The 17,268-nt window shown below is 46.3% G+C and overlaps 1 protein-coding gene across 1 annotated transcript; it reads right to left on the bottom strand.

Moving 5' to 3' along the window:
- Nucleotides 1-15,492: 15,492 nt before the first annotated feature.
- Nucleotides 15,493-16,847, bottom strand: LOC103647559 (uncharacterized). Its single transcript, XM_008672078.2, has 4 exons — nucleotides 16,669-16,847; nucleotides 16,460-16,592; nucleotides 16,124-16,377; nucleotides 15,493-16,050 (listed from the first exon to the last, which is right to left on the bottom strand). The coding sequence occupies exons 2-4, from the start codon at nucleotides 16,575-16,577 to the stop codon at nucleotides 15,712-15,714; spliced, it is 711 nt and encodes a 236-aa protein (XP_008670300.1). The 5' UTR covers nucleotides 16,578-16,592; nucleotides 16,669-16,847; the 3' UTR covers nucleotides 15,493-15,711.
- Nucleotides 16,848-17,268: the final 421 nt, after the last annotated feature.

The raw sequence follows: 17,268 nt of genomic DNA, 5'->3' as shown, positions 1-17,268 counted from the left end.
TTGATCATCATTCGCCCGCTTACGAACTTCCCCAGAACTTCTTCGGGCGACATCTTGGTGTACCTAGGATTTTCACGAATATTGTTCACCAAATGAGGATCAAGAACGGTAAAGGACCTTAGCATTAGGCGGACGACGTCGTGATCCGTCCATCGCGTGCTTCCGTAGCTCCTTATTTTGTTGATAAGGGTCTTAAGCCGGTTGTATGTTTGAGTTGGCTCCTCGCCCCTTATCATTGCGAACCGTCCAAGCTCGCCCTCCACCAACTCCATCTTGGTGAGCACGGTGACATCATTCCCCTCATGAGAGATCTTGAGGGTGTCCCAGATTTGCTTGGCATTGTCCAATCCGCTCACCTTATGGTACTCGTCCCTGCACAAAGAGGCTAACAACACAGTAGTAGCTTGTGCATTTTTATGAATCTGTTCATTAATAAACATGGGACTATCCGTACTATCAAAGTGCATTCCACTTTCTACAATCTCCCATATACTAGGATGGAGAGAGAACAAGTGACTACGCATTTTGTGACTCCAAAATCCGTAGTCCTCTCCATCAAAATGAGGAGGTTTACCAAGTGGAATAGATAATAAATGAGCATTAGTACTTTGAGGAATACGAGAGTAATCAAAAGAAAAGTTTGAATTGACCGGTTTCTTCCTCTCGTATTCGTTGTGGTCGTCGTCCTTTTGGGAGGAAGTAGACTCATCGCTGTCGTAGTAGACGATCTCCTTGATGTGTCTTGTCTTCTTCTTCTTCTTCCCATCTTTGCGTCTGTGGCCCGAGCCCGAGTCGTTGGACTTGTCATCCCTTGGCTCGTTGACGAAGGACTCCTTCTCCTTGTCGTTGATCACGATTCCCTTCCCTTTAGGATCCATCTCTTCGGGCGGTTAGTCCCTTTGTGAAGAGAACGGCTCTGATACCAATTGAGAGCACCTAGAGGGGGGGGTGAATAGGTGATCCTGTGAAACTTAAACTTATCGCCACAAAAACTTGTTAAGTGTTAGCACAATAATCGCCAAGTGGCTAGAGAGGAGTCTCAACAAAACACAATACCACAAGAGATCAAACACAGAGATGACACAGTGGTTTATCCCGTGGTTCGGCCAAGACCAACGCTTGCCTACTCCACGTTGTGGCGTCCCAACGGACGAGGGTTGCAATCAACCCCTCTCAAGCGGTCCAAAGACCAACTTGAATACCACGGTGTTTTGCTTTGCCTTTCAATATCCCGTTTGCGAGGAATCTCCACAACTTGGAGCCTCTCGCCCTTACACTTGAGATTCACAAAGAAATACGGAGTAAGGGAGGAACTAGCAACGCACACAAGACTCAAAATCAGAGCAACAGCACGCACACAAGTCGCAACAAGAGCTCGCAACACAACTCAATGAGTTCACAACTCAACAAGAGCTCTAGATGCTATCACAATGAACCAAATGTGCGGAAACGATGTCTTGGTGCTTAGGAATGTTGTAGGAATGCTTGGTGTTCTCCTCCATGCGCCTAGGGGTCCCTTTTATAGCCCCAAGGCAGCTAGGAGCCGTTGAGAGCAAATCTGGAAGGCTGATCTTGCCTTCTGTCGACTGGCGCACCGGACAGTCCGGTGCACACCGGACACTGTCCGGTGCCCGATTTCCTTCCTAAAATGGCGCGGCTGACCGTTGCAGATCTGGGAGCCGTTGGCGCACCGGACATGTCCGGTGCACACCGGACAGTCCGGTGCCCCCTTCCGACCGTTGGCTCAGCCACGTGTCGCACGCAGATTCCGCGGCCGACCGTTGGCCCGGCCGACCGTTGGCTCACCGGACAGTCCGGTGCACACCGGACAGTCCGGTGAATTTTAGCCGTACGCTGTCGGCGAATTTCCCGAGAGCGGCCACTTCACGCTGAGTCAGCCTGGCGCACCGGACACTGTCCGGTGCACCACCGGACAGTCCGGTGTGCCAGACTGAGCTGAGTCTTGGCTGTACACAGCCAAGCCTTTTTCACCTCTTTTCTTCTCTTCTTCTTTCTGTTTCTAACACTTAGACAAGTATATTAGTACACAAAACCAATGTACTAAGGCTTAGAAACATACCTTTATTCTTGATTTGCACTTTGTCCATCCATGAGCATAAATTCACATTTAAGCACTTGTGTTGGCACTCAATCACCAAAATACTTAGAAATGGCCCAAGGGCACATTTCCCTTTCACCCCTAATCCCCCCACCATGGCTATAAATAGAGGGGCAAGGGCCTCCTCTCATCCCACCCCAAGCCATTTCATGGCAACTCTCTCCCCCCACACACCCACTCCATGTTCCACACAAGCACACACTAGCACAAGGATCGTTCGGTCGTTCTTCGATCGTTCGTCCCCTTGTTCTTAGTTTGTTCGTTCGTTCGTCCGATCGTTCATGGTTCGTTCGTCCGTTCGTCCGATCGTTCGATCGTTCGTCCGTTCGTTCGTCCAAATAATCTTTTTCCTGCCGTTATGCTGCCGAAATTCCGATCGTTCGTTCGTCCGATCGTTTGATCGTTCGTCCGATCGTTCATGGTTCGTTCGTCCGTTCGTCCGATCGTTCGATCGTTCGTCCGTTTGTTCGTCCAAATAATCTTTTTCCTGCCGTTATGCTGCCGAAATTCCGATCGTTCGTTCGTTCGATCATTCGATCGTTCATCGTTCGTTCATAGTTCGTATCCATCGTTCATCGTTCGTTCATACGAACTATTCACCATCACTATTTACCGTTACTATTTACCGTTACTTTTTACCGTTGCTTTTCACCGTTACTATTCACCGTTACTTTTTACCGTTACTTTTTACCGTTACTATTTACCGTTACTTTTTACCGTTACTATTTACCGTTACTTTTTACCGTTACTATTACCGTTACTATTTACCGTTACTTTTTACCGTTACTTTTTACCGTTACTATTTACCGTTACTATTTACCGTTACTTTTTACCATTACTTTTTACCGTTACTATTCACCGTTACTATTCATCGATCATCCGATCACCCCAAATTTCAACTACTCATCCATCATGCTGTCCAGTCCACCTAAGACCAGCCAGACCCATATTCCAGTTTTACAAACTCCGGTGACTGTGATTTTCCTTCCAGTGGGAACTTCCCATCTGGTCACCCATCCTAGGTTTCTCCAAGTTGAGCACGCTTAACTCGAGGTTCCTTCGAACCAGGCTTCCAAACTCAGATTCCAATAATTCTCGTTTCTAAATTCTTATCGAATTATTCCCTATCCAACCATGTCATCCCATAAACATGGTTCATAATCCAGAAAACTCCTAAAATACTCTTATCCCATATTCTGCCTATAATCTCTCTGTTCAGACTAAGTCAGACGATTCATTCGTCACTATTCTCACCAACAGTGAACTTCACTGTGCTACACCACATACACCCAGCTATAAATACACCCAGCTACCCTCTCCCTCTCCACACACACTCAACACCCTCAGCCAAGGCAAACACCCACCCACTCAGTTACTCTGCTCTACCGGCTACACGCATAGTGTCGCTTCGCCTCCAGTCCACCCTCCTGGTAAGCACCTCCGCTCCACCACTAGTAGTATCTCAACACCACAAGACACAGATTCTACTCAAGACTCTACCCATCCATATATATCTATTCTGACCACTATACTAAATATTTGTTGGTATACTTGCTTGTTTGTATGTTTGCTTGTTCATGTTGTATAGTTATCAGAGCGTTCGTACTGTCTCGTGGAGGCTAGATCTACAAGTCTACGCCAGGAGCCAGAAGCCAGTTCCGCGAGCTCTTCTTCCCCCTTCGCCGGATAAGCACGGCAAGCTCACTGGATCCCTTTGATGCATAAATTACCTATGTTTTTCAACCACAACCCTCAGCCTGTTATTTTATGCATGATATGATTTTGAGACAAGTTATTATGGCCACCCAAGCCGCTTGCCGCAATCAATCCTTAATATATTTGTTACAAATGATTTGAGAAAAGGTGTGAGTTTTTCAAAAGAAAATGCTTTTCAAAATGTGTATGATGAAGGGTTTTCACCCTTATCACCTTGTGAGTGGGATAATCAGGGACTCCCTGGTTTAGGGGAGGGCCTAAGGTGATGGCTCAGCTGGTTTAGGCGTGGGCAGAAGGATTGTCCCCTCGTATAAGGACCGGTTTGTCATCTTTCACTACCTGTACTCATGATAAGTACAACCACTCGAGACTGTGTGGGCAGTCACTCAATCTGAACTCGTGCGGTCCGACCCCAGGGTTATGAAGGCTGGGGAGCACCGGGAGGATAAGGAGGGGGAAAGTTTTGTCCGGTTTGGACATGGTGGTGGCCTGACTCCTTCCGGTATAACCGTTAAGGTTAGGACATGCGAGGAAAGAAAGGGATTCAGATTCGGGTCTCACTAGCTATGAGATCGCAGAGCCGGACTAGTGGGTAAAGTGTACACCTCTGCGCAGAGTTTGAAAACCTATTCGAATAGTCCGTGTCCACAGGAATGGACGAGTCTGGTATGGTATGGCAATTAATGTTTTGTTTCCAAAAAAGGCTGCGTTTGAGATAAATGGTTTTTAAAAGGTCCGGCGGTTGAGCCGTGAGCTATGGTGGACGGGAAGTCCAGTAGCTGTTTTTGAAAAGGAAAACCAGTGGGAAACTGCTGAGATACCTGGATGGTTTAGTCCAGGAAATTTTATTATAATACTGAAAAACTTCCTGCTCCTTTGGAGAGGATGTGCTTTGCAAAATACAAAATGTTTTTCAAAACAACCCTGCATAAAATATTGTTGTTTCTGCAAAATATCCTGAGCTCCACATATTCCATGCATTATATCTGATTTCCCCATTCCGCGGGTGAAGGTGGGCTGCTGAGTACGTTTGTACTCACCCTTGCTTATTTATTTTTTTCAGAAAAAGGAGATCGGGTAAGAGTTACGACTGTTCCCAACCTTGCATGTGGCTGTTGGACCGCTGATTTGCTTCACTGCGTATATCGGGCTGCTTCAGCCCCACTCTGATGATATGTCCCGAGTTGTGGACCAACTCTTAAAGTTGATCGCCACCTTTATAGGTTTGTCTCGTTTAAGCAGATCTGTAATCATCTGATGTATAAATGTGTTTACTAGCCTCCTGGGACTAGTAATTGTATCACATTTGAGTCCCAGAGGCTGGGGACGCTTCAGGTGGTATCAGAGCTGTTAGGTTGGCCGCAGGACGTAACCCTTAGCCTGATCAAAAGTTTTTGAGTCCAAACTATTTTCTTAAAAAAAATCTTGCTCTCATCCCTTCATTTCAAAAATGCTTTCCCCCTTTCCTTCTCTCAGAAGTCAGATGGAGGTTCAGTGCCAAACCAGCTTTTGCCAGAATGAAGATGGTTTCCCCAAGTTACTGAGAGCATGCACAGTTCGCCTCGGAATCAGGAGCCAGCCAGAGTATGATGGTCGTGAATTCGTCGAGCATGGCACAGAGAAATGTGTCGTGACTGTGTACATTGGATCCAGTCCGCACCATGTGGAATGGAGTGTCACTGCTGCTGGGCACAGATTTAGAGACACCTGTCAAGTCGTCGCTCGCAAGGCATTGAGGGCCCTGTGTCAGATCTATGAAGAAGAAGTGGCCGGCACACCGCTCAGATTCTTTCCGCCTTTTCAGAGAAACCGTCCCGTTTGGATGGTCAGGATGCGTGCATTGGTAGGGCAGCAGCTGCTTGAGGACGACCCCACAATCGTGTACCTCACTACATACCTGCTCACCCTGGATGCACAGTATGATTTCTTGGCTCGGCACCACCGTCAGATGATTGCCCGAGCAGAAGATGCAGAGAAGCTCAAACATAAGCTCCATGTGGATCTCACCTCAGCTCAAGCCCGTGTAGCTGCCTTGGAAAGTCATGAAGTCATTGATGTTGAAGCCCTGAAGCAAGCCAAGGATGAGCATGTCCAGAAGCTGATGGAGGCCTACTTGGTAACCCATAACCAACATAGAGCCCTGCGGATCCAAGAGCCCGCTCCATCCAACCCAGTTCAACCAAGGAGAGCTGAAGACCTCCAAATTCTTGAAGGTCACCCGATCTCTATCAGAGGAGAGAAGAAGGCTTGGGAACTACCGGAAGGAGCCATAGTCTTGGAAGGAATTTCAGTCTTCCCTCAAGCTATGGATAAGCAAGAGCACCCCGAGTCCTCCCAAGATCCCCTGCCGGAGTTGTTTGAGCCCCTCACCATGAAGAAGATTCCAGCACCGTCCCATGAGATCAAAGAAGAAGCTGCAAGCACCCCGCCAGCACCACCGCCCTCTGAGGAGCTACAAGTGCCAGTCCCGCTTGAAGAAGAGTTCGACCCCGTCTTGCCATCTCAGTCTCCGCCAGAAGAAGTAATCAACATCAGCTCCCTGTTGGCCCATCCAGGGATATCTCAGATTGAAGTTGTGTGCAAGCCTTGCCAGAAGAGAAGTTGCCTGGTCTGAAGTTAGTTATGCCCAGTCCTCTGCATGCATTGGGTAGTGGAGTTTTTCTTCACTTTGGCTAGAGCCCTGCATGTATGAGAGGTAATCGTGTAGACTCGTGTTTTGCAAAACTCTAATTGTGTGGCCCCCTAGGGCATTTCAAAATGAATTTTGCTTGATGTTTTCCTCCCTTTTGAGTGCATATGTGATGCTTTAACGTTAGTGCTCATGAGTTGCATTTAGCATAGTTCTCAATTCAGGAGCCGAGCAATAGTAGTTATGCTTAGCCCCTGAATCTAAGTAGTCCGTGCTTTGGAAAAACTCTATTCTTTCCTTATTCAAAAACATTTGATTTGTTTGTGCTTATCATTGCTGAGCTTGTGTGTTTTCTTTCTTTTTAAGAAAGGTTTTCTCTAAAAACATAGATCACAAATTAGATCTAGTCCTCACCTTATGCTTCCATTCTCATCTTAACCCATCTCAAGAGAAAAGTGCCTTACCCAAGAAGATACCGGGAAGCTTACCCTTGAAGCCTGGAATAAGCTACAGAAGAAACCTATCCAGCCGCTCAGTCAAAAGGACCGACCGTGAGAATCAAAGCACTGGCTGTGAGTCAAAGTAAACAGGAAAAAAGGACAAAAGGAGTTATTACCATACAGAGATGCAAAGATTCTTGGAACCAGAGACCACAAACATCAGGGTCATTGACCCCACCACTCACCCGTGCCCCCGCACGCGTGCCCGCCTCCATGCGCAGTAGCACCGCCGCCCACGCCCCCTTTGCAGCGCACCCACCGCCGCCATCATCGTCGTCAACACCAGGCCCCCCTTCCCCTTGTCGCACCTACTGCCTTGTGTCACCTACTCCATCACCGCCACTCCGCACCCGAGCACCCACACTCGCCTATAAAACCCCCCCACCAGCTCCCTCAGTTCCCATCCCAAGCAAAACACTCCAGATAAAACCCCCTCTGCCAAATCGCAAGCAACTCCATTTTCCACTCCCTCGCCCCTAAGATCACAATGCTTGGTGATTCTTGGGTTGAAGACTGTTGTACATGGTTCAACATCTTTGGTTTCCTCCTCTATATGATGGTAATACTATTTGATAGAATCCTCCAGTGGGAAGAGCAAAGAGAAAGAAAGGGTCAGTGAAAAGAAGATAGTGAAGAGAAGATAAGAAGAAGGTTCTCCCAGAATCAACCATGTGTCAGTCATTTCTCCGCAGCCTGCTCAAGCAGCAATAGCAGAAGAAGGCCCTGTAACACCCTTGTTATGAGGTACTTCAAGGATTTCAAATCCCCAAGATTCAAAAGATCTACCCTCATTCTTTTTAAGTGGGGTAGTGTTCCAATAGGGTTCCTGCTATGGAGAAAAAGAAGAAGGCCTGTAGCAAGCTTATGGAGGACCAGATCATCAAACCATATAAGTTTCTGGATGAGAAGTGGTCACCCAAGTGTTGTTGATGAAGCACCAGAAGACCAATCAAGGAAGGAATCCATGTGGGAGTTCGCAAGAGGAAGGTTTACATGTTGGCATCGTTGCTTCTTCAATAAGCTAGCTGCCAAGCGAAAGCTAGAAGCCTGAAGATGATCTTGAGTAGCCAGAATCAACGTTTGCAATCAGCAACTAGATGCTCCTCAAAGGCCAGATCTTGTTGAAGTTCCATCTCCTCGAAGAGTCTGCAAAGTGAAGATATGTAGCTGAAGTAAAGCTATACCCATAACCCTTCTAAGCCGAATCTCGAGGACGAGATTCCTTTTAAGTGGGGTAGATTTGTAGCATCCCAAAAATTCAAATCTTGAAATTTTCTCAAACTCGCTCTAAATTCAAAATGAATTTCAAATTTCATTTCAAAATGTTTGTTTGCAAGTTGATATCAGCAAATAAAATATAGTGGTCTATATTCTCTCTAAAATCCTCCTCAAAATATTTCCCCAGTGATCACCCTCAAACTCTTTCAGAAATACTGCCCAAATATTCCACCGATATATGTCCAAGTATTTTCTTCCTGAGAAATACCTTCAGAATCATTTTTCAAGTCCCTACAAATATTTTCTCCATAACTTTTCTCATGCTCATACGTATACGTATGCCTCCGGTGTCATACGGTGAGCTCTACAAGCTAATTACACTCATATAAGACAAATCCATGCTAATCTCCCACTAATCCTCTCATCCTCCCACTAATCCCCTCATCCCTCCCCCTAATCCCCCCACCATGGCTATAAATAGAGGGGCAAGGGCCTCCTCTCATCCCACCCCAAGCCATTTCATGGCAACTCTCTCCCCCCACACACACCCACTCCATGTTCCACACAAGCACACACTAGCACAAGGATCGTTCGGTCGTTCTTCGATCGTTCGTCCCCTTGTTCTTAGTTTGTTCGTTCGTTCGTCCGATCGTTCGATCGTTCGTCCGATCGTTCATGGTTCGTTCGTCCGTTCGTCCGATCGTTCGATCGTTCGTCCGTTCCTTCGTCCAAATAATCTTTTTCCTGCCGTTATGCTGCCAAAATTCCGATCATTCGTTCGTCCGATCGTTTGATCGTTCGTCCGATCGTTCATGGTTCGTTCGTCCGTTCGTCCGATCGTTCGATCGTTCGTCCGTTCGTTCGTCCAAATAATCTTTTTCCTGCTGTTATGCTGTCGAAATTCCGATCGTTCGTTCGTTCGATCATTCGATCGTTCATCGTTCGTTCATAGTTCATATCCATCGTTCATCGTTCGTTCATACGACTATTCACCATCACTATTTACCGTTACTATTTACCGTTACTTTTTACCGTTGCTTTTCACCGTTACTTTTTACCGTTACTATTTACCGTTACTATTTACCGTTACTTTTTACCGTTACTATTTACCGTTACTATTTATCGTTACTTTTTATCGTTACTATTTACCGTTACTATTTACCGTTACTTTTTACCATTACTATTCACCGTTACTATTCACCGTTACTATTCATCGATCATCCGATCACCCCAAATTTCAACTACTCATCCATCATGCTGTCCAGTCCACCTAAGACCAGCCAGACCCATATTCCAGTTTTACAAACTCCGGTGACTGTGATTTTCCTTCCAGTGGGAACTTCTCATCTGGTCACCCATCCTAGGTTTCTCCAAGTTGAGCACGCTTAACTTGAGGTTCCTTCGAACCAGGCTTCCAAATTCAGATTCCAATAATTCTCGTTTCTAAATTCTTATCGAATTATTCCCTATCCAACCATGTCATCCCATAAGCATGGTTCATAATCCAGAAAACTCCTAAAATACTCTTATCCTATATTCTGCCTATAATCTCTCTGTTCAGACTAAGTCAGACGATTCATTCGTCACTATTCTCAACAACAGTGAACTTCACTGTGTTACACCACATACACCCAGCTATAAATACACCCAGCTACCCTCTCCCTCTCCACACACACTCAACACCCTCAGCCAAGGCAAACGCCCACCCACTCAGTTACTCCGCTCTACCGGCTACACGCATAGTGTCGCTTCGCCTCCAGTCCACCCTCCTGGTAAGCACCTCCGCTCCATCACTAGTAGTATCTCAACACCACAAGACACAGATTCTACTCAAGACTCTACCCATCCATATATATCTATTCTGATCACTATACTAAATATTTGTTGGTATACTTGCTTGTTTGTATGTTTGCTTGTTCATGTTGCATAGTTATCAGAGCGTTCGTACTGTCTCGTGGAGGCCAGATCTACAAGTCTACGCCAGGAGCCAGAAGCCAGTTCCGCGAGCTCTTCTTCCCCCTTCGCCGGATAAGCACGGCAAGCTCACTGGATCCCTTTGATGCATAAATTACCTATGTTTTTCAACCACAACCCTCAGCCTGTTATTTTATGCATGGTATGATTTTGAGACAAGTTATTATGGCCACCCAAGCCGCTTGCCGCAATCAATCCTTAATATATTTGTTACAAATGATTTGAGAAAAGGTGTGAGTTTTTCAAAAGAAAATGCTTTTCAAAATGTGTATGATGAAGGGTTTTCACCCTTATCACCTTGTGAGTGGGATAATCAGGGACTCCCTGGTTTAGGGGAGGGCCTAAGGTGATGGCTCAGCTGGTTTAGGCGTGGGCAGAAGGATTGTCCCCTCGTATAAGGACCGGTTTGTCATCTTTCACTACCTGTACTCATGATAAGTACAACCACTCGAGACTGTGTGGGCAGTCACTCAATCTGAACTCGTGCGGTCCGACCCCAGGGTTATGAAGGCTAGGGAGCACCGGGAGGATAAGGAGGGGGAAAGTTTTGTCCGGTTTGGACATGGTGGTGGCCTGACTCCTTCCGGTATAACCGTTAAGGTTAGGACATGCGAGGAAAGAAAGGGATTCGGATTCGGGTCTCACTAGCTATGAGATCGCAGAGCCGGACTAGTGGGTAAAGTGTACACCTCTGCGCAGAGTTTGAAAACCTATTCGAATAGTCCATGTCCACAGGAATGGACGAGTCTGGTATGGTATGGCAATTAATGTTTTGTTTTCAAAAAAGGCTGCGTTTGAGATAAATGGTTTTTAAAAGGTCTGGCGGTTGAGCCGTGAGCTATGGTGGACGGGAAGTCCAGTAGCTGTTTTTGAAAAGGAAAACCAGTGGGAAACTGCTGAGATACCTGGATGGTTTAGTCCAGGAAATTTTATTATAATACTGAAAAACTTCCTGCTCCTTTGGAGAGGATGCGCTTTGCAAAATATAAAATGTTTTTCAAAACAACCCTGCATAAAATATTGTTGTTTCTGCAAAATATCCTGAGCTCCACATATTCCATGCATTATATCTGATTTCCCCATTCCGCGGGTGAAGGTGGGCTGCTGAGTACGTTTGTACTCACCCTTGCTTATTTATTTTTTTCAGAAAAAGGAGATCGGGTAAGAGTTACGACTGTTCCCAACCTTGCCTGTGGCTGTTGGACCGCTGATTTGCTTCACTGCGTATATCGGGCTGCTTCAGCCCCACTCTGATGATATGTCCCGAGTTGTGGACCAACTCTTAAAGTTGATCGCCACCTTTATAGGTTTGTCTCGTTTAAGCAGATCTGTAATCATCTGATGTATAAATGTGTTTACTAGCCTCCTGGGACTAGTAATTGTATCACATTTGAGTCCCAGAGGCTGGGGACGCTTCACCTAAGGAGGACCTCGCAGTACCTGCAAACGAAGCTCAAGTTATGACCTCTATGCGGCCGACTGAGGAAACGAAAAGAATTAACCTCGGGTTCGCTGATGAACGCAAAACCGCCATCATTAGCTCCAGCTTGGATGACAAATAGGAAGGCGCGCTCGTCCAATTTCTGCAAGATAACCGAGACGTATTCGCATGACAACCTGTGGATATGCCGAGAGTCCCGAGAGAACTAACCGAGCATAAACTAAAGGTCTTTCCCCAGGTGAGGCCGATCCGACAAATGTTGCGCTGTTTCACGCCCGACAAGAGAGAAGCCATCTGTGCCGAGCTAGCTCGCTTAGTCGCAACAGGGTTCATTAGAGAAGTACTGCATCCTGAGTGGTTAGCAAATCCTATTCTTGTACTCAAAAAGAATAAAGTGGATTGGCGCATGTGTGTCGACTATACAGATCTCAACAAACACTGTCCGAAGGATCCCTTCGAACTTCCTAGAATAGATCAGGTGGTAGATTCAACCGCCGGATGTTCTATACTGTCATTCTTAGACTGCTACTCGGGATACCATCAAATCAGCTTGGCAAAAGAAGACAAGGAAAAAAACAGCATTCATTACCCCGTTTGGAGCTTTCTGCTATACCTCCATGTCGTTCGGCCTCAAGAACGCTGGAGTGACTTACCAGAGAGCCATTCAAACATGCTTAGCCGATCACTGGGGCAAACGGGTAGAAGCCTATGTTGATGATGTGGTGATCAAGACAGAAAACTCGGAAAATTTCATTGAAGATTTGCAACTGGTCTTCAACAGTCTGAGGCGATATCGGTGGAAGCTCAATCCAGAAAAATATGTCTTTGGAGTGCCAACAGGGAAGTTGCTCGGATTCATTGTTAGCCACCGAGGGATTGAAGCTAACCCGAAAAAGATCGAGGCTATCATTAGGATGGAAGCACCACGGTCACAGAAGAAAGTACAAAGACTTACTGGATGCATGGCAGCTTTAAGCAGGTTCATATCAAGGTTAGGAGAAAAAGGCTTACCATTCTACAAATTGCTCAAGAAGGTGGATAAGTTCCAGTGGACCTCAGAAGCTCAGGAATCTCTTGATGTACTGAAGAAGTTCTTGACCACACCGCCAGTACTGAAGCCGCCACGTCGAGCCACGCCAAACCAGCCGACAGAAGATCTGATGTTGTACATCTCTTGCACGACTCACGTGGTGAGCACCACGTTGGTAGTCGAGCGACCAGAGGAAGGACACGCGTATCCAGTACAACATCCCGTCTACTTCATCAGTGAAGTTCTGGGGCCATCTAAGAAGAAGTATCCTCAAGTCCAAAAACTGTTGTATGCAGTACTTCTAACTGCACGCAAGCTCCGTCACTACTTTGACGACCACAAAGTCATAGTAGTCACTGGGTTTCCAATAGGGGATATTCTCCACAACAAAGAAGCCATTGAAAGAATAGCCAAGTGGGCCTGCGAGCTGGGAGCTCACGACATTGAGTTTCGGCCTTGTACTGCAATAAAGACTCAGACACTAGTTGACTTCGTATCAGAATGGACCGGCAACAAGTACCGGACAACCCGGAGACTGCAGAAGTATGGCGGATATATTTCGATGGCTCACTAAAGCTGCAGGGGGCAGGTGCAGGGATCCTCTTCATTGCACCTGGAGGTGAGCAACTCAAATATGCTCTTCAGTTGTTATTCTCGGCATCCAATAATGCAGCAGAATATGAAGCTTTGATCCACGGATTGAACATTGCCATATCACTGGGCATTAAGAGGTTGATGGTATACGGAGATCCACTGGTGGTCATAAGTCAGATAAATAAATAATGGGATTGCTCGAATGACTCTATGGGCAAGTACTGCACAACCGTCCGAAGACTGGAAGACAAATTTGAAGGGCTGGAATTTCATCATGTGGAAAGAGATCGCAACGCGGCGGCAGACGTGTTGTCAAAACTAGGATCCAGTCGGACCTAGGTTCCACCTGGAGTTTTCGTCCAAGAGGTGCCACGCCCAAGTATTTCCTCAAATCAAGCAGAAGAGTGTAACGTTTTGAGCCAGCCAGAGTCAGACTCTAATGACTGGAGGGAGCCCATCATTAGATATATAAAAAAATGAAGAGGAACCGGATGACAAAGCTGCAGCAGAACGCATCGCAAGGCAGTCAGCTCACTACACCCTCATTGGGGATGCACTGTACATAAGGGGTGCAACAGGAGTCCTCATGAAGTGCATTCTTTCGGCTACTGGGAAGCAACTGCTAGATGAGATCCACGTCGGACAGTGCGGGATACACGCAACATCTAGGACTCTGGTTGGAAAGGTCTTCTGATCTGGTTTCTACTGGCCGACAGCAAAGAGTGATGCAGCCGAGTTAGTCCAGAGGTGTGAAGCTTGCCAATTCTTATCAAAGCAGCAACATTTACCAGCACAGCAACTACAAACCATACCCGTAACATGGCCATTTGCGTGTTGGGGACTGGACATGATTGGACCCTTCAAAAAAGCTCAGGGAGGATACACTCACGTGCTGGTCGCCATTGACAAATTCACCAAATGGATAGAATACAAACTCATTGCTTCTCTGACTTCAGCCAAGGCAGTGGAGTTCATACAAGATATAATATTCAGGTTTTGGATACCGAATAGCATCATAACCGACCTGGGATCCAATTTCACTAGCTCTGAATTCTTTGATTTCTGTGAACAACGAAGCATCCAGATTAAATATGCGTCAGTAGCACATCCAAGGGCTAACAGTCAGGTAGAAAGGGCTAATGGAATGATACTGGAAGCACTAAGAAAGAAAGTTTTTGACAAGAATGAAAAGTTTGTGGGAAAATGGATCAGAGAGTTGTCGTATGTGGTTTGGAGCTTAAGAACTCAACCTAGCCGAGCTCTGCATGGAAATACTCCTTTCTTCATGGTCTATGGTTCGGAGGCAGCGCTACCTGCTGATCTCAGGTTTGGGGCACCAAGGTTGGTCTTTGAAAGCATAGCTGAAGCAGAGGCTACCAGATTAGAGGACATTGACGTATTGGAGGAAGAGCGATTGAATACAGTAATTCAGTCAGCTAGATACCAGCAAACCCTGAGGCGCTATCATGACAAGGTTATACGACAACAATCCTTTATAGTGGGAGACTTGGTCCTTCGTCGAATTCTAACGGGGGAAGGACGGCAAAATTATCACCACTATGGGAAGGGCCATTTGTAGTAGCAGAGTTCACTCGTCCAGGATCATATAGGCTTACTCAAATGGATGGCACGGAAATAGGGAATTCATGGAATATAGAGCATCTCAGGAAGTTTTACCCTTAGCAAGATTTCAAAAGCTATCGGGGGAGCATTTTATTCTGTAATCGATAAATACCTCATCAATAAAAGATTTCATTCTCAAGGGCACTCGAACTGTTTATTACCAGTCAGCACACTTACTTGACTTAGGGTGACTACTATACCCTACTAACGGAGCAATTGACTTAAGTCGGCAGTGACTTAAGACGGTGCAACATGCTCACGCTTACTCTACTTAGGGTGACCACTATACCCTACTAGCGGAGCAATCGACTTAAGTCGGCAGTGACTTAAGATGGTGCAACATGCTCACGCTTACTCTACTTAGGGTGACCACTATACCATACTGACGGAGCAATCAACTTAAGTCGGCAGTGACTTAAGACTGTGCAACATGCTCACGCTTACTCGACTTAGGGTGACCACTATACCCTACTAATGGAGCAATCAGCTTAAGTCGGCAGTGACTTAAGACGGTGCAACATGCTCACGCTTACTCAACTTAGTGTAACGTGCTCGCGTTTACTCATCTTAGGGCGATCTCTATGCCTTACTCACCGATAAATTAGCATAAATTAGTAAAAGATTCCAAAACCAGCACATTGCATTTACTTCTACGACCATTCATAATAATTGTTGAAATCTAACAACAGAAACAAAATGTTATGGTTTTTCAGCTGAGTATCTTCTAAACACAGCAAAACATCTCTACTTGGTAATGTCTTTCGCAGGAGCTATCAAGGAAGAAGGGTGACTCGAAGCATCAGGCGCAGCCTTAACGTCCGCCACAATGTCATCAGGAACAACTACACCAGGCCTCCTCATCAAGATTCATCCCGCGCGAATGACTTTATCCATAGCCTTGTCTCGTTGGGTCTTCAAAACAGCGCAGTTGTCCTCTGCAACCTTGGCAGCCAGTCGAGCGACTTCTAGCTCCTGGGCGACTGATCTCTTGGAGGCACACAGATCCTTAATGACATAGTCCTTGCTTGACACCAGCTGCCTGAGCCGCAAGATCTCATCCTGGGATACTTGCAGTCCATGGCGATGATGATCCAGATCGGCCATGGTGAAGCGGTGGATCCTCTCCAAGATGGTTAGAGAATTACTGGCGTCACGATATAACCTATCCAGATTGTCGCGGGAAGCTGCAAGTGGTAGTTTCTCCTCCTGCAGACAAGAATCAACCCTCAAATATCCAGAAATCAATAAAAGCACAACAAATCCAATTAAGTAAGCCTACCTCGTTAACCGTCCTTTCAGAGTCAAGCTGAGCATTAAGAGAGGAATTCAAGGAATTTGCGTCGTCTAAAGAAGCAAAAACCCGGGCCAGGTCGATCTGACCTTGGGAATATCTCTCCTCAAGCTCAGAATACTGCCGGATGGAGTCGGTTTGATGCTGAAAATACCTCTCCTCAAGCTCAGAATACCGCCGAGTTGAGTCGGTTTGATACTGAAGATGTTTCTCCTCGAGCTCAGAGTATCTCCGGGTCATATCTGACAAAAAATCAGTCGAAGAAAGATACCCAGTCAAAAAGCAAATTAATCAATCAGCCAAGAAAAAAGCAAAGGTACCAACCAGCATTTGACGCTTTCAAATCAGCTATCTGTCTCTGAAGCAGCAATGGATTCCACTGCGTTAGAGACAGAACTCCTTCTGGAATAGCAGCGCCATGTGATCTCAGTTGAGCAGACATCCCATCAACCAAAGCCTGTTATAAAAAAACAAGTGAGTACGAAGAAAGTAATTTACCAGGAGGAACGACATAATGAAAAAAGCTGATTTACCTGAATACTAGAAAAGAACGAAGGCAATCCCAAGTCAGGAGAAGTTGTGTTATGACTCGATGAAGGAAGATCATCTGGGACAATCTGAAAAGCATCGTCGAGGGTTGATTCAGCTCTTCCAGCAGATATCAGAATCTTGTCATCCGGTACGCCAACCTCTAAGGGTTTGTTTGGTTACACTAATACAAAAGGGGATTGGAGGGGATTAAATCCCCTCCTATTCATTTTTGACTAGGAGGGGATTTAATCCCCTCCAATCCCCTTCTGGATTGGTGTAACCGAACATGCCCTAAGGAGACTCCCTCACTTGAAGTTGAAGAAGTATGCATCACTATTAGTCCATCAGAATGTGGTGGAGACGACCCAGCGTGGACATCCATGGAGGTATGGGAAGGAGAACTCGCTCAAACACCCTCGGGGGCTGGGTCGTAGATCGCACCACCCATCGGAGCCGAATCGCTACCGGCAACACCCTCAGGGGCTGGGTTATAGCTTGCGTTACCCACCTGAGCCGGATCACTACCGGCAACACCCTCGGGGGCTAGGTAACCGCCAACATCACCCTTGAGGACTAGATTTTCTGCAACAGCCACCTCTAAG

The sequence above is a fragment of the Zea mays genome, chromosome 2 (assembly GCF_902167145.1).
Source record: "Zea mays cultivar B73 chromosome 2, Zm-B73-REFERENCE-NAM-5.0, whole genome shotgun sequence".
Taxonomy (NCBI): domain Eukaryota; kingdom Viridiplantae; phylum Streptophyta; class Magnoliopsida; order Poales; family Poaceae; genus Zea; species Zea mays.
Note: the sequence above shows the minus strand (reverse complement) of the source record. Positions and strands in the feature narration are given on the sequence as shown.